Genomic DNA, 22,861 nt, shown 5'->3' on the forward strand with positions numbered 1-22,861 from the left:
ATTCCTTATGGGTTATTGTGTGTAATCTCCTTTATATGTAATCTGTTGTTCAGGCCTTGGAGATTAATTATTTGGTCATTAAATAGCTTGTTAGTATTAGTGTTCCTAATAGCTTCCAGGAATATGCCCTGGTCAGCTGACAAGACCTGCCAGTTAACCTAATTAGTAAATGTCACCATGTTTATATCTTTACTGTGTATGTTGCAAAAGCTTTTGAAAACTCAAGTATCCTGATAGGTATAAATTACTACTATAGTAGTGAAATGAGAAGAAGAGACCAAAAGAAGAGGTAAAAAGTATAAAGAGAAAAAATAAATGTGGTTAGTTCCAAAAAAGCAAAACTATTATTAAGATCTAATTTGTGGTCTATAGTATAATCTGTCCTTCTAGTTGTAGTCTTCCATTATGTAATTATTCTGTTAGCTTTATGACCCCTGAATTTTGTTTTCATTACGTCTTCCCCACAGATAATTAAATTTTTCCAGTTATCTTCTGACATTTTTACCAGTGTTTGACTCTATTTAAAACTCCTGGCAGAGTCTTTATAAAGCTCCTGGAGGTATATAACTTGTAGCCTTATGTTTATTATACTATCAGATTTGTCTGATGATTAGTAAGCAGGCCCATAGTTGATTATGTTTTTTCTATTTAATCAACACTCATATGGACAATGGGAGTACTTAAAAAGTACCATGGAATTTGTGATCTGTCTTCTAAGAGATCTTCGAGGAGATAATTTATCTTCTTGGTATAAATTTTTGTCTTCCAAGTTTATATATTACTTTATATTTGAGAATGTATACCATGAGACATTGTGGTATAGTGTAAAGTATGAGATTTGGAGCCAGAAAACCTGAGATTGTGTCCTGCCTGCATGTTTTTTTTTTTTTTTTCAAGTGTGCATGTTCTAATGATATATTGCACAAACCACTTAAAAGTTGGTGACAATAAAAAAGAATATTTGTGAAACTACTTTGCAGTTTGTAAATCACAGTGCAAATATCAGGAGTTATTGTTGCAGAAATTACACTCCTTACCTTTAAAATCTTAGGAAAATACTAGACATTGGTTTTTATAAAGAGTTTAAAATATAGAATGTTGGATTGTATTCCACATTAAATATGTAAGTTACCTGTGGCAGTTGGTGAGAAACGGGTTTATGGTATGCTTTCCTTTTTTTTTTTTAATAGGCCTTCACAATTCTATGTGATATTTTGATGATCTTCAGCCATCAGATTATGTCAGGAGGGCGTGACATGTTAGAGCCATTAGTTTACACCCCTGATTCTTCATTGCAGTCTGAGTTGCTCAGCTTTATTCTGGATCATGTCTTCATCGAACAGGATGATGACAATAACAGTGCAGGTAATTTTATTGCCATCTTTTTGTTAAATCTGTGTATCTATCATAAATCAAATTTAAGTAATGTGTAAAGTGTTACACTACTATTTGATACTTTATTCTTAAAACATGAAACATGGGTACATTTCCCAATGCAATTTGTGTTCAGTTCTTGTAACATTGTAAAGCCAATGTGATACCACAGACCATAGGCTTTGGAATCCGATCTTTGTTTCTCACTAGCTGTGAGCTGGTTTTTCTAATTTGTAGCTGCCTTACAGATTTTGGTACTGTATGAGTTTATTAAATTGAGCAAAGTGACTAGTACAGTGCCTGAGCATGTAGAAGGTAGGTACTCAATACAGTTTGCTTCCCTTTACCCTTAATCATTGCTGATATCAGCATTCAAGTAATTAGAACAGATTAGTGTTTCTTTAAATGATGTATTTGTTGTATACTTTTATAACATAGGTTTTCTGTAAAAGTCTTGGGCAGTACAGAATGTTCACAGGTAAATAACCAAACCAACCTTGCCTAGTTGTAAGTTATTCTTCACACCCTAATTGCATACACAGATGCCTTACTTGAACAAGAAATCATGGAAAAACAGGTAGTATTTGTTGACTTCTTTCTGGGTTTGTTTTAAATTTGAAGTTAAACTTGATATATAACATCAATATATGTATGTCCATACATAAACTGACACATCACTCCAAAATAGAGTCTTAACTGTAATTCTAGACTTGCCTTGTTAGCTTATCTTTATCAATAAAGAGCTTTATTCTCAAGTATTAAACACTTAACCAGAACAGGATTGAAAAACCTAAAGTAGCCAAAACAGTTGTCAAAATCCATGTGCTTAAAGTTTATGTACTTAGAAATTGCATTCACTTTCAGCTATTGCTTTAGTTACACTTCATTTTTAACATTCATTTGACATTTGTTAGTTAGCAGGCAGTATACTAGATGCTATGAATATAAACAAATGAGACATAGCTTTTCCTTTAAGAATTCAATTCAGGTGGAAAAGACTTATCTAAAAACAAGTAATTATAATGCAATTTGATAAGTAATAGAGTATGTACAGAGTGTTGTGGGAATGTAGAGGAAGTTCTAACTAGTCTGTAAGAGTTGAAACACCATTGAAATAAGCTAACATCTGAACTGGATCCTAAAAGATGAGTAGGAGTTTTTAAACCTTCTATAGGAAAGCATAGTTATATACCAAAAACTGATAAATCAGTTTTGGTCCATGACCCTTTTGTTAGTTGGGGACTAACTTGACTTCATTTAGACCATAGAAAGTAGAAATGAGAATCTTGCCAATACTCCTGAATTTTATGGGAGCTTCTTGGAATTAACCTCAATCTTATCTCCTTGGACTTTGTTTTTTTTCTATTTACACTTTTAAAATGAAATGTATTCCAGTTCTATGAAAAAGTATAAAATACAACACATTTGTACATACCTACTATTAGCATTTGTCAAATTTTGCTCTATTTGTTTCAGATTTATTTTTTAAAGGAATAAAGCATAGATACAAAAGAAGCCCTTGTTTGTATCCCTCCCCAGTCCCATTATTCTTTTTCCCTAGACATAACTGCTATCCTGAATTTGGTGTTTATCATGCCTTTGCATTTTAATTTTATTTTACTAGTAGTGTATGTATCCTTTAACAATATAAAGGTTTTCTGTTGCTAGCTTCCACATAAATGGTATGCTGAACATTTTATTTTGCATCTTGCTTTTTTGAGTTAACATCTGAAAAATTTGTCAGTGTAGACATGTAATTATAACTTATTCATCTTGACTGCTGAGTATTATGTGATGTGAATTAACCATACGTCATTCATTTTCATATTGATGAACATTTAGGTTTTTTCCATTTTTTCTCCTATTATAAATAATGTTACAAAAATGTTCTTCTTGAGCACATGTGCAAATGCTTTTCTAGTGTACAGGCATACCTCATTTTTATTGCACTTCGCAGATACTGTGTTTTTGCAAATTGAAGGTTTGTGACAACTCTGCATCAGGAAACTTTGTTGGTGCCATTTTTCCAATGGCATTTGTTCACTTCATGTTTCTGAGTCAATTTTGGTAATTCTTACATTTCAAACTTTTTCATTACTTTTTCCTTTGTCATGGTAATCTGTCTGTGATTAGTGATCTTTGATATTACTACTACTACAGCTCACATGAAAGCTTAGATTATGGTTAGCATTTTTTAGCAATAAAGTGTTTAATAAGATATGTACATTTTTTAGACATAATGCTATTATATACTTAGTAAGGCTACAATATAGTGTAAACATAACTTTTATATGAACTAGGAAACCAGAGGATTAGTGTGATTCATCTTACTGTGATATTCCCTTTATTAGGGTGGTCTGGAATCAAACCTGCAATATCTCTGAGGTGTGCCTGTATACCTTAAGAGTGGAATTGCCAGATTCCACTATATAAGTATGCATTTTAAACTTGACCACATGTTTCCAAATTAGTCTCCCAAGTATTTTATTCTTTCATTTTCCCACCAGCAACATACGATAGTTTCCATTGCTTTTTGTACTCATCTAACCCTTGGTATTACAGACCCATGGCTATTTAGTTTGTTAGCCCACCCACATCAGACTAGAAGGGGAGAGTAAAATAGGGAATGCTAGAGGCACTGACAGCATGTAATGGCAGCTGACATCTATGAAAGGCCCATTGTGTTAGGTACTTCTCTAACATTCTTTAATCCCCACAAGAGAAAAGGTGGCTAATTTTAGATAAGAAGTGAAGGCTTAAAAAACTTTTACTGTCTGGGTAATTTAGTCTGTAGGGGGATTAAGTCTGTACACCTCTAGTTCCTGAGAGCAGTACCGCACAGTGATTGGAAATAGTATCATTTGGAAATCCATTATAATCACAGAGTCATTAAGAAAAAGTTAGCTTAGTCTTTTAAAAGAATAAAGAGTATGGTTTAGGTTTCTAAGCAAAAGACTTTGGCATTCTGGAATAGGCACTTGTTTTGGTTGGTCTGTCCTAAACAAATTCCTACTCTCAAAACTTGGTTTTAATTTATTACCAGTTATCAAGGGTTATCAGAGATGGAGTAAAAGAAATACTTGTTATAAAAAGCTGTTATTTTATACATGATATTTTTTGATATAAGTAATTTCATTTGTAAAATTGGTCCAGAGTTTAGCTTTTTATGTAAAAGTCTTCATCACAATTTTATTTACAGTATCAAATAATTAGAAACAATCCTTTAACAATACTTGGAGGCTGTAGTCTGGCTTTCCCGATTATGAATTTGGAAATAATTCTATTCCTTTGATAACTGAACATCAAGATCTTACATAATGGATCAGAACAGAAATATTTGAAATTATCTTAAAAAGACAGAATGGTTTCTAGGTCAGTCTAAACTGAATATATGTAATACGTATAAAGGAAGTATGTGTCAATAAAACTTGGGTTTGAGGTGAGGTGTAGGGTCATCTTTAGAACAGATAGGAGAATTTTTGAGGTTGTCTGCCCCTAGGGAAGAAAGAGCTTTAACCAACAGGCATTGAATATGCAGATCTCATCACCAAACTATCCTGTTAGGAAAGTAGATGAATGTGTTTGGCAAGCATAGCCTGACCTCACTAAACATCAATTCCTCTGACCTACTCCACTTATTCCTGTTCCATGTTCACCAAACAGCCTTCTGATTATTATTTGACTTCACAGAAAATTTGTCTATTGTAATCAATGGGCTGGTCATTCATGAAGATAGAGTGATTATAATTTTTATCTTATTTAAATGTGTTTTCCTTACTTTTAAAATTCTCCAAAATGATGGTGTTTTATAGTGAGAATTTTATATATATATATATATATATATATATATATGTATGTGTATATATATGTATGTATGTATGTATGTATGTATGTATTTATGTGTAAAATGTATATATATTACATGTATTTATGGCTGAAGTAAAATACAGATGGCTTAATGTTTCGAACTTTTTTCCCCAGATGGTCAGCAGGAGGATGAAGCCAGTAAAATTGAAGCTCTGCACAAGAGGAGAAATTTACTTGCAGCATTTTGTAAGCTAATTGTATATACTGTGGTGGAGATGAATACAGCTGCAGATATCTTCAAGCAGTATATGAAGGTAAAATTGAATAATGGATAGCAAGATATTTTTATATTACTTTTATGGTTGGTTGCCATTGAATTTTTTTATATAGTAAATTTACTTTTGTAGCATAAAAGAAATCTTTTTAAATATTTAACATTTTCAGTAACATTTTCTCGTATCTCCACTCCTCTTTTAATGGACATTTTGAGTTCATTTGCATTTGGAGTATTGGAAACAGCTTGTTTAAGGTTAACTGTCACTAATAAAAATTGCACTTGTGATTTAGTTTAAGATAGTAGGATGGTGTCCCTCCCCTGCTTGGCGTTGCATAAAAAAGTGGTTTAGGAGTCAGTAGAAATGTTTTAGATGGTATAGTTTTGGCTTTGTTACTATGCAGCTTGTGACCTTGAGTAGTTCAATACTTTTTGTGTCCCATCTTTCTTCGTCTGTTTCACTGGGATAGCTAAGATTCCTTAAGCTCTGAAAATCTGATTTGATTCACAATAGGTTATTCACAATTGTCATAAATACATTTGAGATTCTTTTAACTTTTTAAGTAGCAGTAGAAAGGATAGTGTTAATTGTACTAACAGAATGTGACTAAATATGATAATTTTTCTCAGAATGTGACTAAATATGATAATTTTTCTGTAATCCTTTTCCAAGTAAAATCTAATTATAAATATAAGCTTTTTTTAAGCCTTTGCTTTTACAAAATAAAATATATAGTACATTTAACAAAACCTAGTTAATTCTCTTTGGAATACTTCCCTACACGGTAGAATACTAGCACCATTATAAAGTACTTTGGAATTTAAGTTATTTGGCATGATACTTGTTAGATTTTTTTTTAAAACTAAGATTGTTTTTGAAGTCATTTTGCAAGTTTTAAACTTTTAGACTTAGGTATTCTACATTTGATTAATCATAGGGGCATGGTTATCCTGTTATCTCTGTTAGTTGTTATATATGCATTTTGAAACAAGATCTTTAATTAGAAAAATTCACATGCAGTGTATAGTGTAAATGTCACACATAGTAAGTTTTCGTTTAAATGTTGTTAACAAGCTATTCATTTCCATAAACCAAATTAATAAAGTTGGAAACTGCACATGATGTATATGCCAGTAGCAATGAAAGTAACTGTGATTAAATTCATTGTCTTAAATAGTTCAAAAAAAAAGCACAAAAACTTTGTTTCTGTCCTTTGTTTTATTTCTGAAAATCTGTATAACTTAAATATTGTTATATAACATACCTCCTTAAAACCAATTCTGGAGCTTAATGTGATTAGATCTTAAGTGATATTTCTGAACTTAACTGATGTTAGGAATTATGTGTTTAGAAATACACAGCGAAAAAAAATGTGACAATATATGTATGTTCATGTGTAACTGAAAAATTGTGCTCTACACTGGAATTTGACACAACATTTTAAAATGACTATAACTCAGTAAAAAAAAGTTTAAAAAGAGAAATTATAATGACATTTCAGTAACATTCTTTCATGTCTCTGAAGGCATAATTTCAGCCAAATACATTTTTGTGACATGTTAATATGACTAACCTAAAATTAGTCTTGTCCAGTAATTTTAAGAGACAAAGTTCTAATTTGCTCAAATTTCTTTTCTAGTATTATAACGACTATGGAGATATCATCAAAGAAACAATGAGTAAAACAAGGCAGATAGACAAAATTCAGTGTGCAAAGACCCTTATTCTCAGTTTGCAACAGGTAAGACAAAGTACCAGCTTAGGCTAACATAATAAACATTTAATAGTTTTCAAGGTAACAGTTGAAAACTGGGCAAAGGATGCAACAGATAGTTCATAAAAGTGGAAATATAAGATACTCAGTCTCACTAGCAGACATTGTGCAAGTGGAGTCATTTTTTGCTTTGAGGCTGGCAAGATTGGCAAAACCTGTAGTTGCCTGAGGTATCAGGGAAAATCGGTACTGTCAACAATTTATGATTCAACTTTCCTGGTAGGCATTTTGGCAATATATGTCAAAATTTATCATGTGTATGCCATTTTAGGCAGCAATTCTACTTTTAGAAATTTATCCACAGTGGTAATAGGACAAATATGCAAAAAAGGGTGAATGAGCTTATACATGGCAAAAATGTTTATAATAGCAAGAAGTTAGAAATAAATCAAATGTTCCTCAATAGTATATTAGATGAATATGTTGTGTAGTACATCTTTGCAGTGGCTATTGTGTAGCACTTAAAATTAATGTAGGTCTATATTCATTCATCCGTAAAGATCTCTACAATATTTAGTTTGAGAATAAAGTAGATTATAGTATAGCAACTCTATAAAATTGTGCGTATCTCTATATCTATTTGGGAAAAAAAATCACCAGAATGTTAGCTGGGGTTAACTTGCTTTGGTAGGTTTCAGGTGAATTTTACTTTTTCCTTTGTACATTTCCACATGTATTTTAATGAGCATTTATCAATCCTATAATCAAAATACAACAGTCATTTTGATTTTGGCAGTGGCAAGGCAGGTTTAATTAGGTAAAAATAATTTGCTTAGTATACTTTTGTCACTAGAGACCAAATGCATGCAAAACACAACCCAACCCATTTCATTTTGCTAAACTTTGTTCTTAGAAATCTAGGTATGAAAGCTCAATTTCATTTGCATATTTGGATACTCTTTATTAAAATTAATAGAATTTAAAAAGTTTTAAAGGCAGCATTTAAATAACTTTTGCTATAAAATAATAGCTGCTTGCTGTAGAAAGTTTAGAAAATACTGTAGGAAAACTAGAAAAAAACCCAACTTTTCCCTAATTTTTTCCACTTAACAATGTTATAATTTTTAATAGTCTTCCTAATCTTTTTTATGCCTATCTGAATCTTATTTTACAAAAATAAAAAATTGTATTGTGCATTCTATTTTGCAGTCCTCAAATTTTCATTTTAATAAATCCTGAATATTTTCATACCATTAAATACTTTCCTCTTCATTTTTAATGATTGTAATATTCCATTGTATAGGACTGTAATTTAACCATGATCTCTTCTTTGATGTTGAGGTCTTGTACAATTCTTAGCACTTGCTTATAAATAGCACTAAACCAAACATTTTTGTGCCTATGTATTGTACACAGGTATTACTATTATCATTCCTTTTGGATAAAGTCTGATCATTACAAGTGCTTAGTCAAAGGGCATGAGAATTCTAAAGCTTTCACTACACATTGCCAGACTGCTCTACAGAAAGAAAGGTTATCTCAATTTATGTTCCCAGCAGATCAGTGCTCATTATTCTGAAGCAGTAGCCATTATCTGTTAAAAATCTTGGCAATTTGATAGTTGAAAAATTGTATTTTGTTTTGCTTACTTTATGATGAAAGTTCTTGATGGAACTTATGGTGGAAGTTCTTAGAAAAATCATTTAAATGTCAATAAAAGAGCATGGTTGCCTAATATTTTACTTTCCTTTTTCTTTATATTTTTATGTGCTATTTTAATATTCAGTTAATACAGGCAGAAAACAAGTCTGTCATTACAAATTTAAAGAGTTTCTAATGTTGATACTACCTCTAGTCTGAATATATGAAGTGCTACAATTTTGGTAATTTATATCATGTTTTTAAAAATCTATGTTTTAGAATAAAATACAGTGCTTCATTTATGGTATATCAAGTATATTTTAAATAAAAAATGTACTTTTTAAATTAGATGTTAATAATCCATAGTTATTAAAAAACTTTAACATGCTTTCTTTCTTTCCAAATAGCTTTTTAATGAAATGATACAGGAAAATGGCTATAATTTTGATAGGTCATCCTCAACATTCAGTGGCATAAAAGAACTTGCTCGACGTTTTGCATTAACTTTTGGACTCGATCAATTGAAAACAAGAGAGGCCATCGCTATGCTGCACAAGTAATTTCCAAATATTTCATTCAGCTCTCCTGTTAAGTTGTTTATTAATCATTAAGGGTTTTTTTTTGTATCTAGCTCTTTTATTTAGAATAACCAAATTCAGTTGATATTTTATTACTTGTTTACAAATCTGTGGCATATCTCCTTAAGTTAAGAACCAGTTGCAGTGCTATCTCCATTAACACATGAATTGGGACTAAAATACCTTTTACCGAAAGTCTTTGCTGTAATTAAAATCATACGGAATCTTTATAGATTATGTGAAGAAAAGCAACATTCATCAGGTATTAAAAAATCTCTTTTGATAGTTTTTGTCATAATCTCATTGCTAGGTAGAAAAATTTTTGAGATTTGATTCCTTTGTTTCAAGTTTTCTGCTTCTGGTTCTGTTCTCTATTTCGTAGTGACCTTTTTTCATGTTTTGAGCCACAACCTTTATTCTGTCTGCATGTTTGCTCTGCCTCATCAAAATTGGAAATCATCTGATTTTATTTTAGGCATGTAATTTACTGATCAATTATACTTTTAAGTAAGTGTGAGTGTATTTTAGAGCTTAAACATAACCATCAGGTGGGCATTAATACCCTTTATCTGTTTATTGTGGATAAAGAGCCTTGCCTTTGGAAAAGTCAGGAGGTTTGGATGCTGTTTCATTGAAAGCTGTTTTATTTGTGTTTTTTTTTTTTTAATTCTTATTGCTTCCTTAGTTATAAAAGTGTTAAATGTCTCCCTACAGAAATTTTTCTGCTCTTTAAGTTAGTCCCATACTTTCCTCAACTTTAATTCACTCTCTAGTCTTTTAAATATTTTTTTTTTCTGTTGCAGAGATGGCATAGAATTTGCTTTTAAAGAGCCTAATCCACAAGGAGAGAGCCATCCACCTTTAAATTTGGCATTTCTTGATATTCTCAGTGAATTTTCTTCTAAACTACTCCGACAAGACAAAAGAACAGTGTATGTATTTCCTGGAAATATTCTGTTTAGTTTTGTTTTGGAATTCTTAAAGATTAATTATTATACTTGGTTTCTCTCTCAGATTAGATTAGATTTGTAGGATTGCATTAGTGCACAAAAAAACTTTATACTTCAGAAATTTTATAATTTAAGGATTTTAACTATGTTTTATGGATAATACTCCATTTTAATTCCATGAGTTCCCCTTACAGTGTAGTTGTGGCTTTAGAGGTATAACTGGAATGCTTTGTGTATTCTAATTTGTGTTCTTGGCTTAGCCTAATTAAGGAAGAAGCATTTAACAGACGATAGTATTGTGATCCATCACGAGCATCTTAGTCTGTGTCCTGAGCTGTGACTACACTGTAAATTAGAAGTCCCCCCTTTTTATCTATCTTTGTACTTTGACTGCTAGTCCTGTCCTCAGAAGACACTGTTCTCAACAGACCATTTAAACAGGATACTTTTATGGTTTGGTCTCCTAAAATGGTGACATATTCTAAGAGAGCCCAACAAATGAAATTAAATTCTAAAAATCTTCTTTGAACCACCCCCTGCTCCCTGAATCCCTGTCTTGGAGGTACAAAAGGGCAGAAGCATGTGAGTAACTTAATAGTATAGATAATGTCTTTTGAAAGCCCACCAGTATTTTGCATTTAAAGATTATATAGATCTTACATGAAATTCTAAAGCAGACAAAACTAATAATCCATGGTGATAGAAATCACTAGTGGTTACTTCTAAGGTTGTGGAGACTAAATGGGAAAAGGGATACAGGGTATTTTCTAGGGTCATGGGAATGCCCTGTATCTTGAAAGGTGTGGGTTACATGACTGCATTCATTTGCAAAACTGACCCAACTTTATTCTTAATTTCTGTGCATTTTATTATATATAAATTTATCCCTATTAAAAATTGCATTGACACTTAGAGAAATATAAATTAAAATAATAAAAAACCATTTCTCACCTAGCAGATTAGCAAAAATGAAGAAGGCTGATAGTGCCAAGTTTTGCCAAGGACGTGGAGCAATAGAGACTTTTAGACATTGCTGGTAGAGTATACTGGTACAAGAACACTTTGTGGAGATATTTGGCAATGTCACAAAGCTTAAGATTCTCCCTACTTCATTATCCAGCAATTCTATTCATAGGTAGATACCCTAGAGGAGATCCTGCACATGTGTATAAGGAGAACCATAAAAATATCTGACTGTTGCATTGATTGAATAGGGAAAAGCTCAAAACTAAACAGTTAGCAAGTGGAAAATAGGATCAATAGATTGACATAGAATGGAATACTATACAGTGGTCAAAATGGTTACTTTTTTTAAAGTAAATAGTTCTTAATTTGATTAAAAACCTAGCTATTTTTAAAATTTCTGGTAGCCACACATGTCATAAATTGATTTTATTTTTATAGTTCTTTTTATACAATTGGGATTGAAATAAGACTCACACAATCCAATTGATCTTCTTTTAAAATCTTAAGTTTTTTTCAGGTTTATTGAGGTACAATTAACAAACAAAATTATATATTTAAAATACACAGTATGATGATTTCATATACATTTTGAAAGGATTCCCATCATCAGGTTAATTATTTATCGCCTCACATATTTACCCTTTTTTTGGATGAGAACACTTAAGCTGTATTCTTTAGCAAATTTTAGCAAATTTCAATTATACAGTATTGTATAATTACACAGTATCATCAACTGTAACCACTATGTTATATATTAGACCCTCAGACAATGGGTCTTTTTAAAAAATATTTTCCTGACATCATTGAGATACAGTTAGCGTATAATACTATGTAAATTTGAGGTGTACAACGTATTGATTTGATACACTTAAATATTGGAAAATGATTGCTACCATAGTGTTAGCTAATGTCACTCTTTGGAAATGGTAAGATTTTAAATTATAATGTTGAGTGCAAAAAGCAAAGTACAAAATGATGCTATGATGTCTATAGACCAGTAGGTATTAAAAGTATAAAACTAATGCATGGGTACAAAAAACAGCAAATTCAGGTTAATGGTGACCTCTGTGGCTGGGAAGAGGACAAAAGGAAATAGCATTAGGAAGGGCTACTTATCCGGAATGTTCTGTTAAGCTATGTGGTGTATACTGATGTAGTTGTAAATCTCTCTACCAGTGAGTGTATTTTGGCTTAGGCTGCACATCTTGTCACAGACGGATAGCAGTTCTCAGATTGATAGGCAACTTACAGACCACACTTTGAGGAGTACTGTATTACTGTGTATAGCTGATATATATTGTAATTAAGAAGAAATAATGAACAACTAACACCAAACAGTATGTTTGTAACTGATATTTCCTTTCGTTTCTCTTTAATGGTGTTCAAAAACTGGTAATTCTGAACTGATTCAAATTAGCCGTTATTATGATAGCAAAATTTGGATTGCACTTTATATAGTTAGTTGATGAAAATGTGTTCATGTTTTTGAAGCATAATTTAGACAGTAAAGCACTGAACTTTTAGTGTCAGAGGCCTCGAATTTGAATCATGGTTATACTACTTTCTCATTTTTATGACTATGGATATATCACTTAACTTTTCTTGTCCTTTCTCTCATCTGTCAAATGGGGCGAATGTCTCCCTCACAAGATTTTAAGAATAAAGTTAACCCAAGAGGAAAATGCCTAGCACACAGTAGTCACACAGATGTTAGTTGATTTTTTGTTGGTATATTACATATAAGCCATAGAGTCCTTGTGATACTTGGATACAGGGGTATAAATTCCATCGGGCTGAAAATTGTTTTGCAGGTAGGGACCATATCTGATGTACTTTTGTATCCATCCTCATTGCCTTGGATGTAAATGCTCAACAAATACTAAGCTGAAATGCTATGAATTATTTCATTTAATGTGAGAATCTTGATAGAGGTAAAATTGCTCATCAATGTACTGATGAGGCTGAGATTGAGTAAGTAGTGAAGTAATACGCTCGTGCTCACACAGCTTGGGGTGCTGGTAGAACGGGGACTAGAACCCCAATTGTATGATTTTTAAATCCAGTCCTCTTTCCAGAAATAGAACTCAGGTTTGTTCTTCTAACAGAGGTTCTGTAAAGTTCAGATAGAACAGATACATCTCGAGAAAGAAAACACTAGCATCCTTCAATTGTAACAGTCTACATTTCCTCAAAGCACACAATCAACTGTTATTCTGTTTTATCCTAACTTACTTTTTATTTAGTTCTAATTAAATCATTGTATGTTCCATATAGCATGTGAGCCTTAAGATTATTAAGAACAAGCAAAAAGAAAAAAAGCTATGGCAGTTTAGTGTATCGAAGCTGATGGTTTCTACTCCTTTTTAAGGTATGTTTACTTGGAAAAGTTCATGACCTTTCAGATGTCACTCCGAAGAGAAGATGTGTGGCTTCCACTGATGTCATACCGAAATTCTTTGCTAGCTGGTGGTGATGACGACACCATGTCAGTCATTAGTGGAATCAGCAGTCGAGGGTCAACTGTGAGGAGTAAAAAATCAAAACCGTCTACAGGAAAACGGAAAGTAGTTGAAGGCATGCAGCTTGCACTCCGTAAGAATATAGTTCATTCTCTTTATGTTTATCCCTTATGTTTACCAACTGAATTGTCAATTAAGGGTCGCCTTATTTTTAAATTTGAGATATGTGTTGTTAAATAATAGCTTGCACAATGTGTCCAGTTTTGTGTAAATGTACTGTTTTAAGCATTTTACATACATAAATTCAGTTCTCACAACTCTCTAGGTACATCCTCATTTTTCAGATGAGATAACTAGTACAGGGAAGTAACTTACCTAAAGTCATACAGATAGTAAGTAGCAGAGCCAGGCAGTCTTAACTCTAGAGCAGCTGCTTTTCAGTCACTGCACTATACTGTATGCATTGGGATATGGACTCAGTATTTTAGAGCTAATCATTACCTAAGAAATCAGATCATCTAGTTTAAGTGGAACAACAGATTCAGAGAGGTTCCAACTTTTGAATTTCTATGGAGGTCACTAATCATAAAGAACTTGATAGAATACAAATTGCTGTCTATAATCTTTGAGATAAGAGTCATTGTGACACTTGAATCTCTTGGACTCTTAGTTCTCCAGAGTTGGTTCAGAATGGTTTGGGGACTTTTTCCCTCTCCTTAGGAAACTTTGAACAAATTAGCAAAGTTGCCAAAATTTGTTCCAGCTGTTACTCCTTAGTAATAAACTATCCCCCAAACTTAGGACATAGCAGGGACATGATGTCTGGTAGCTTCAGTTCAGAAGACTCAGAGGCTGGTGACTGGAATCATACGGAGGCATCTACACTTATATTTCATGCTATCTCATTCTGGTTGTCACCTGGGACCTCAGCTGGATTTTCTACCAGAACACTTTACATGTGACCTTTCCATGTGGCTGTTTGGCTTCCTCACAGCATGTGACTAGGCTCCAAGAGCAGGTGTCTCAAGAGACAAGAAAGAACTCTGGAAGCTGTCATTTTCTTAAGGCCCAGAAACTGGATAGCATAATTTCCATCATATTCTATTGAGCAAGCAGTCACAGGACCCAGATTTGAGGGGATGGGACATAATTTCCCACTTGTTAATATGAGGAGTATCAAAGATTTGGGGGCCATATTTTTAAATTGCCACATAATTCTTCAACCATCATCAAATGTATAGTATTTAAATCTTGATTGTCCCATAGATGGATGGTTTTAGTGTTTTTTGTCCAATAATATAAATGCATAAACTTACACAACCTTGTATTTAGACTTGACTGGTTATATAGCCCCAACATCCCACTCCTTGGAGGAATTTCCCTTACAGTATCACTGACTGGTTAAAATAGCTAGGGCTATTTTATAGCTTTTTGATGGTTTATAGGTAGTTAAAATAAATTTTCCTTTTTTTAAATATAAAAGTTATCAAATTAGAAGATGTGTTCGTTGCATATCACTATAAATTTTAAAAAGTTTTTCTCATCTGAACCTCTAATTCCCCTGGGCTACAAAGTTAGCTTCCTAAGTGGCCTGTTTGCTCACCAGTCTTCATATTCTCAAGTACACTTCTCCATCCACATCCTCCACTGTCACTAAAACACGTAACTCACCACATTGCTCCTGTCATCTTAGCACAGCTTATAAGACTTTCCATAAATTGACTACTGCCTCTTTATTCAGCCTTTAACCATTTACTCCAGGAGTACTAAACTCTTGAATCTGCACTATATGAAATTAGTATTTTTGCAGGTCAAAAATTGCCAAATATTTCAGCAAATTAGTATGGTTCTATCATTGTTGTTTCATGCCTCAGTGCTTTGGTTTATGCTCTTCCCCCTGCCTAAGACTTCACAGTCTCACATCTACTCTAGTCAGATGCGACTTCTGGGTAGGTGGCTCTGACCTCTCATGGCTCCCATTCTGCCTGGGCTTCCCTCTCTTTACCACTTAGCACTGTGTTGTAATTGCCTGGGTTCTCTTTTTCCACAAGCAGGCTATAAGGGCAGGGCCAGGACTGCACCTGTAGGAGGTGTGTAACCTGTATATCTCCCTGCTCCAAGCACTAGTACGTGGAAAGCAACCAGATGTTTGACCTGAACAGGTTGTATGATACTTCTTGGTTAGTCAAAATTAGTGACTGAACTTTATTGCTCTTAATTTTCTTTCTCAGCTGAAGAAAGCAGTAGTAGTGACAGTATGTGGCTAAGCAGAGAACAAACACTGCACACCCCAGTTATGATGCAGACACCACAACTCACCTCAACGATTATGAGAGAGCCCAAAAGATTACGACCCGAGGATAGCTTCATGGGTGTCTATCCAATGCAGACCGAACATCATCAAACTCCTCTTGATTATAAGTAAGTACATCTGATCATTTTCTGTACTATAACTTTATTAATTACATAGAAAAAAGTTAAGTTAAAAGAAGAATAAAATTCTCCTTGAAGCACGCAGGTAACATGGATGTTAGCTCAAAGACAACAAGAGGAAGCAAGGCAACAGCAGGAGAGAGCAGCAATGAGCTATGTTAAACTGCGAACTAATCTTCAGCATGCCATGTAAGTGAGAGTGCCTTATTGTCTGAGTCTAGGAAGTTCACTAATTCATTTTAACATACTTTAATGTGTGCCTTATCTAAACATTTCAGCAAACTCTCTAAAGTAACTAAGCTGAAATAATCAAGGAACCAACAATTGGTCTTTCCAACAGAAAAAAAAAACTTTTAAAGTTAAATATTAACGAGTTAGTTAAAGGACCAATCTTAGCTTGCTCTGTTGGAAAAGTTTTAAGTATGAATCCTTGTTTATTTTGGTACACAGACCTATAGCTAAAAATCCAGTTTTGTTACATCTTAATTTATTCCCTACCTTAGTTCAGGCCCTCATCTCTCACCTGAACTATTATTTTAGCTTTCTAACTTGTTTTCTTCCCTCAGATCTCCCATTTATCCTCTCACCAAACCCCTCCCCTCACTCCCTCCACCACCACTCCATTATTCACACTCTCATCAAGAATTGCTATTCTAGAATAAAAATCTCATCATGTAACTCTTTTCCTTAAAAACTTTCCATGGCTCCCCATTACCTGCAGGATACAGTTCAAACTCCTTAGCTCATGGCATGCAAGATCTTTCTAAATATGGCCCCGCCTACATTTTAGTATCGTATCCTATTCCCTGGCAACTGGTAAAATCATCGTAAAAGAAAAAGCTCAGGTGTCACCTTACACGAAGTTGCGGTGTCATCTATGCTCCCATAACACTATGTATATTTCTATTTTTTATAGCACTTATCACATTGTATTGTAATTTGTTTATGAATTTGTCCCTTTCTGTAGACTGTGAGCTCCTTAAGGGCAGGGACCTCTTTTTTTCTTTTTTTGAAAATTAAGGTATAGTTGATGTGCAATATTATGTAAGTTACAGGTGTACATTATAGTGATTCACAATTTTTAAGGTTATACTCCATTTATAGTTAGTATAAAATATTGACATATTCCCTGTGTTGTACAGTATATCCTTATAGCTTATTTTATACCTAATAGTTTGTAACTCTTAATAGGGACCACTTTCATTTCCTGTTAGCGCTTGGCACATAAAAATGTGCTAAGTAAATGTTCATTGAATGAATAAATGTCCAATGTTTAAAAACTTTGTAGTTTAACTTTCAAATACTTTTGTTTTTACTGGAATCTGTATGAGAGTTTTATAAATATTTATTAGCTTCGGCTCCAAAAGAAATGGCATACAAGCAGTTTTTAGATGGTTGGTACAGAGGGGGAAGATCTGATGACTCTGATTATTTAAGTTTTTGAGTTTGAAAGCTTTGTATTTGTAACATAATGTGGTATATGTTTTAATGCTGGGAGATAGTAATTGTTACCTTTTTAAAATTTATTTTTTGTTTCATTTTGTGTTTTTAAATGATGAGAATTCACCTATTTTTCTTAAGAAATGATCATTTATCATGTGAGTGGTAGTCTATTTGAATTCACTTTAGTTATCTAGAGTGGTCTTAAGAACCTCTATAGACAGAGTATACTTTATCACACATAGAGATTCTTGTAACCTGCTACCTTGCTGAATTCTTCGATTATTTCTAGTAGTTTTTGTGTGGAACACATAGAGATTCTGATCCCAGTATGTCTAATATGTTCATCCTCTATACTACCCCTTGGTTCTGTCCCCTTTTCTGTTTTGTATGGCCACATTCCTTTTCATATATGTTCTTACTACTTGTTGAATCCAGCCTGAAATTTCTTAGCTTCCAACCAGTCACCAGTCCAAACACTCCAGAATTCTGCCATGCAGTCACTTGGTCCATGTCTCCCCTGAGAGCTTTCCACGAGTGCCCACGATCTTCCACAGCGTCTCATTACTCAGTACCATTTATCATTATTCTTTTGTTTGTAGATTGATTGGTTGATTGATTAAAATTTTTTTCTTCCAGTTTTGTGGAGGTATAATTGACATACAGGACTGTATATAAGTTTAAGGTGTACAGCATAATGATTTGGCTTACATAACATCATGAAATGACTATCGTAATAAATTTAGTGAACATCTATCATCTTATATAGATACAGTGTTTGTAGTTAGTTTTAATTCTTCTTAGAGCTTCCCAAGGTGACTAAGAAATTATCCTAGTTAAATAATTATTACCAGAAGATTCTTTTGGTTGTTGTACCACAAGTGGTCTATTGCTTGAGACTTTAAAATATTTTAACAATAATTTTTCTATAATAGTACCTGCCCTATACCTGAAAATACTTCCAAATTATCTCTTTTTAAAATTGCTTATATCATATATCTTTGTTATACTCCAAGTGAAGTTCAGAATGGATTTCTAGTTTTCTATAACATATGGCCACCAAAAGCACACATATTCCCTTCACAGTTGCCTCTACCAAATACAATAAAATTGTCATTTACTATCCAGAACTCTTAGGAAATAGGAACCATTGTCAAAATATTTGTCTGGATAGCCTGGATTAGACATCATGTCATGCTATCTCTATCTTTTAAGACTCAGCATAGAATTGTGTAAATTATAAGCAAGTATTCAGTAAATAATTGATTTTGGGGTGGAATCTTTAGAATGAGAAAAGAAGGAAATGCTGGCCAGACTGGGGAACAATAAGTCACCCTCAGTTTCACTCCTTTATTCTGATCTGGGCCAACTGTGAACTTGGAAATTTGAGTTTGTTCCCTATAATTATGTGATAACAAACAGAATTTTTGGTCTCAATTTTTATTTTACTTTTTCTCTATGTGTCTTAGTTTTGAGTTTCATAGGACACAGAATGCAGCTTTCAGCATAAATGTTGCTCATTTCTTCCCAAAGCAGAATTAATCTCTTCTTTCAGTATAACTTTATAGCACTTGATGCATATTTCTCTTGCAGTATTCATCACACTTTGTCATAATCAATTATCTCTGTTTCTCATAGTAGACTGTGAGCTCCTTGAGGGCAGGAACCATATCTTACTCATTCTTTTGTTTTGCATCCATAGGACACAGTAGAAGCCTGGCACATAGTAGGCACTGTGTGAATGAGTGAATGAGTGCTTAGTACAGTTTAGGTACTGAGTGAATGAGTGAGTGATGGGTAAAATTAACATTATATGTTAATGAAAATATGTATTCTGAAAATGTCATTTCTTTGGTCTCTGTTTTATATTTGTTTATTAATTTGTACCCTGCCTACTTTCAAAAAGGATTTGAGGTATCTTGTCTGTTCCCATGTGGGAAATTCTCATTGAACTTTTTATATGGGATATCAGAACTATCAAGCTAAATGTACTGAAGTAATAGAATAAACATAACTCCTTAGCATTGTTAGACAAGTGAACATTGGGGTTTTGACATCATTGATGACATGATCAGTGCCTAATCATTTTCCCTGACCTTTAATCCCATCATTTTCCATTATGCTTGAATATAGAGAGCCACATAGTTGCTGCCAATATATTAATAGTCACAGCTTTGATTCAGGTCTTGACCTAGTTTTGTATTTCTCTAGTCGGCGTGGTACAAGCCTAATGGAAGATGATGAAGAGCCAATTGTTGAAGATGTTATGATGTCCTCAGAAGGGAGGATTGAAGATCTTAATGAGGGGATGGATTTTGACACCATGGATATAGACTTGGTAAGACACAATGATTTCTGTAAGATTTTCAATTTAGATCTTTTGGAAATTAAGTTGGTTATTTATTAGAGTAGAGAAATACTTGGCATGAAAAGTAAGTTTTGCAAAATTATTTAATAAAATAGTTGCCAGGAGTTTAGATATATGAGAAGGGATTGAGGAATAGGATGAGGTTGGTGAGGGTGTCAGATCCTAGCTTAAGATGATAAACTTTCAGGTTAATTTAGGAATATTAGATTTAAAAGATATATTTTACTTAATAGTTTCCTAAGTATAATAACACCTTATAATTTTCCATTTATTTACCATTATCAAAGCAATACATTATTAACATTTACTCTGTTATTGAGACCTATTTCCATATCAGATAAGAAAGTAAAATTACTTACACTTGGAAGTTAGATATATATAAGGGTATATTCTTTTAATAATTACATCATATATACAATTAGGGCTTCATCGTATGGAAAATGCTTCTACATATTTCATTTTGCCCCACAGCTCATTCACCTTTCTGAGGTAGGTTGAAAGGACTGAGGATATTGAAGCTTAGACAGCCTATCCAAGGAGACAAAACTAAAACTAGTAAGCAGTGAAGCTGAGACTTATAATAAGCCAGGTCTTCTGAGTCTATTTCTCAGTAAACCTTGGTGTAATCTCCTTAAAGGGAAGAAATAAGTAAATATAGCTTCTCTTCAAAATAGTGTAATTTGGTGTCTTTAAAGGAAAGTGAGTTGAGAGACAGTTTTGAAGTAAACAAAAAATTGGTTTTCCAGTTTTCATCTTTAAGAATAATTTTCCATACCTTATAACAGCGTATATTGAAAAAGAATATGACAAGGTATATATATATGTATGTATAATTGAATGTCTCTGCTGTGCACCAGAAATTAACACATTGTAAATCGACTATACTTAAAAAAAGGAGTAATTTTCTATGAATGAATTGCGTTTGTATTTTAAAACATTCTGTAATTTGGGTATACAGTATTTAAAGTATTATACAATTGGAATTCCATAGGCCATGTGAACACTTAAGGATAATTAATTTCAATATTTTCAATTACTATATGGCTTATAGATATGGCAATTGTCAACTTCCTTCCTTTTCTTCCCCTTAGCCACCGTCAAAGAACAGACGAGAGAGAACAGAACTGAAGCCTGATTTCTTTGATCCAGCTTCAATTATGGATGAATCAGTAGGTTTAATTTAAATATGCCTCAAGATCACAAAATCAAAAGTAATAGGCAATCCCAAAGTTTGAGGTTGAGGAGCTGGGACAGTACATTGAGAATGGATAAAAACAACTGGACAGGAGAAAAAGAGGCTGGCAGGAGGCATTTTGAGGGGAGGGTTGGGGAGGACTTATGCAGTGGTGGGAACAGATTCAAAGTGCCTTTGAATGCCTGGCCAACTGGGACTCGAGTGTTATGTTAAGGAATTTGGACTTTGCCCGTAGGCTTGAGTTACCTGTTGAAGGATTTTGAATGAGGGAATGGCACATTCAGAAAGATTTCCTTGGACAGGATGAATGAGAGGAATAATAATCATTATAGTCATAATCATAATATGAAGGCATGGTGAAAAATAGCACTTGAAGAAAGGCTTTGGTAATAAAGAGAAGGGGATTGAGGTTATTGTTAGGTATTGTCAGTTCTATTTGTTGTATCAGTCCCTGTTGCCATATTCTTCCGAGAGTGCGCTGGTTCAAATCTTGTAGTTCACATCTCAAGACACCATGCTCTTTCATGACTTTGTATAACCTTTTCTCTCTGTCAGAATTGTCCCTTTCCTTTTCCTCTTAGTGAATTCTTCCCTTAATTGTCGGTTCTGACATGACCTGTGGAGTTTTTCCTAATCTTTTTAGACAGATAACTTTATTCTCAGCTCCCATAACACTCTGTATACACTTCTGTTTTGTTAATTACAAGTTTGGTGTAGTGAAGTAGGATATTACATTTCACTCAATAGACTGAACTCTAATGTACATACGAATCATCTGGAGACCTTATTAAAATATAGATTCTGCTTTCAATAGGTCTGAAGTGTGACCTGACATTCTGCATCTCTAACAAGACCATAATTTGAGTAGCATAGGTGACCTAGGCCTACCCATAAGTCTGTAGTTTAAGTGCATATTGAAATATATGGTTTCCCTAATAATCTAGGAGTATGTATCTTCCGATTTGTTAAATAAAACATGAAGGTAGTGATTCTGATGAGGAATAAAAGAGAATCTTTTCAAGCAGATATGGTGAAATGCATTAACGTAACAATTTATTGTGTTGGAAGTTGGCGCCAAAATGAGTAAGATGCCCCACCCTGCTCTCAAGGGGCTCGTGTTCTAGTCCCCCTGGACTATCACTTTGAAGTGAAAAGCATTTGAAAGCTCATGTGCCTGATAACTATGCTAGGCATGATTTAGTTTGATCTCAGCAACCTTGTTAAGATAGGTCGTGGGATCCCACTTTTAGATCCAAGCAAATTTAGACTGAAGAGGTGGTGGTTTGGTGACTTACTCAGAGTTATACAACTTTAGTGTCAGAGTAGTAATTTGATCTGAGTTCCTTTTAATTTTAAAATCTCATGCTGCCTCTACTATGTACTTCTCAGAACTAAAATCGGACCTTATTTGGAAGAAATATCAAGAAAAGTAATAGAAATTGAAATGATTATCTGAAGTCAAAATTGATATGGGCAGTTAGAGATCTCATTTTTTTCATGTATTCATCCAAAGTCAGGAAGACTATAGGCATTCATTACCTTAGTTAACTTAGATTTGCAAACAGGTGCTCTTCACTTCAGTTTACCAAAATAAGTGGAACAGCAATGTGAATGTATATATATTTTAGACATTTGACATTTAGAGAAAACTATAATATGAG

General features: G+C 33.3%; 1 protein-coding gene across 5 annotated transcripts in view; it reads left to right on the forward strand.

Moving 5' to 3' along the window:
• STAG2 (STAG2 cohesin complex component) overlaps nt 1-22,861 on the forward strand; it is a 107,533-nt gene that overhangs the window by 80,410 nt on the left and 4,262 nt on the right. For 4 of the 5 annotated variants that reach the window (XM_010963921.3, XM_045523311.2, XM_074359740.1 and 1 more), the window contains exons 24-33: nt 1,191-1,365; nt 5,356-5,495; nt 7,096-7,197; nt 9,219-9,367; nt 10,193-10,321; nt 13,674-13,897; nt 15,996-16,185; nt 16,276-16,386; nt 19,849-19,975; nt 21,097-21,174. In XM_010963921.3, coding sequence (XP_010962223.1) covers nt 1,191-1,365; nt 5,356-5,495; nt 7,096-7,197; nt 9,219-9,367; nt 10,193-10,321; nt 13,674-13,897; nt 15,996-16,185; nt 16,276-16,386; nt 19,849-19,975; nt 21,097-21,174 — 1,425 coding nt within the window. The remainder of the gene's footprint in view (nt 1-1,190; nt 1,366-5,355; nt 5,496-7,095; nt 7,198-9,218; nt 9,368-10,192; nt 10,322-13,673; nt 13,898-15,995; nt 16,186-16,275; nt 16,387-19,848; nt 19,976-21,096; nt 21,175-22,861) is intronic. The other variant, XM_045523313.2, reaches the window with a different exon arrangement.

The sequence above is a fragment of the Camelus bactrianus genome, chromosome X (assembly GCF_048773025.1).
Source record: "Camelus bactrianus isolate YW-2024 breed Bactrian camel chromosome X, ASM4877302v1, whole genome shotgun sequence".
Taxonomy (NCBI): Eukaryota; Metazoa; Chordata; class Mammalia; order Artiodactyla; family Camelidae; genus Camelus; species Camelus bactrianus.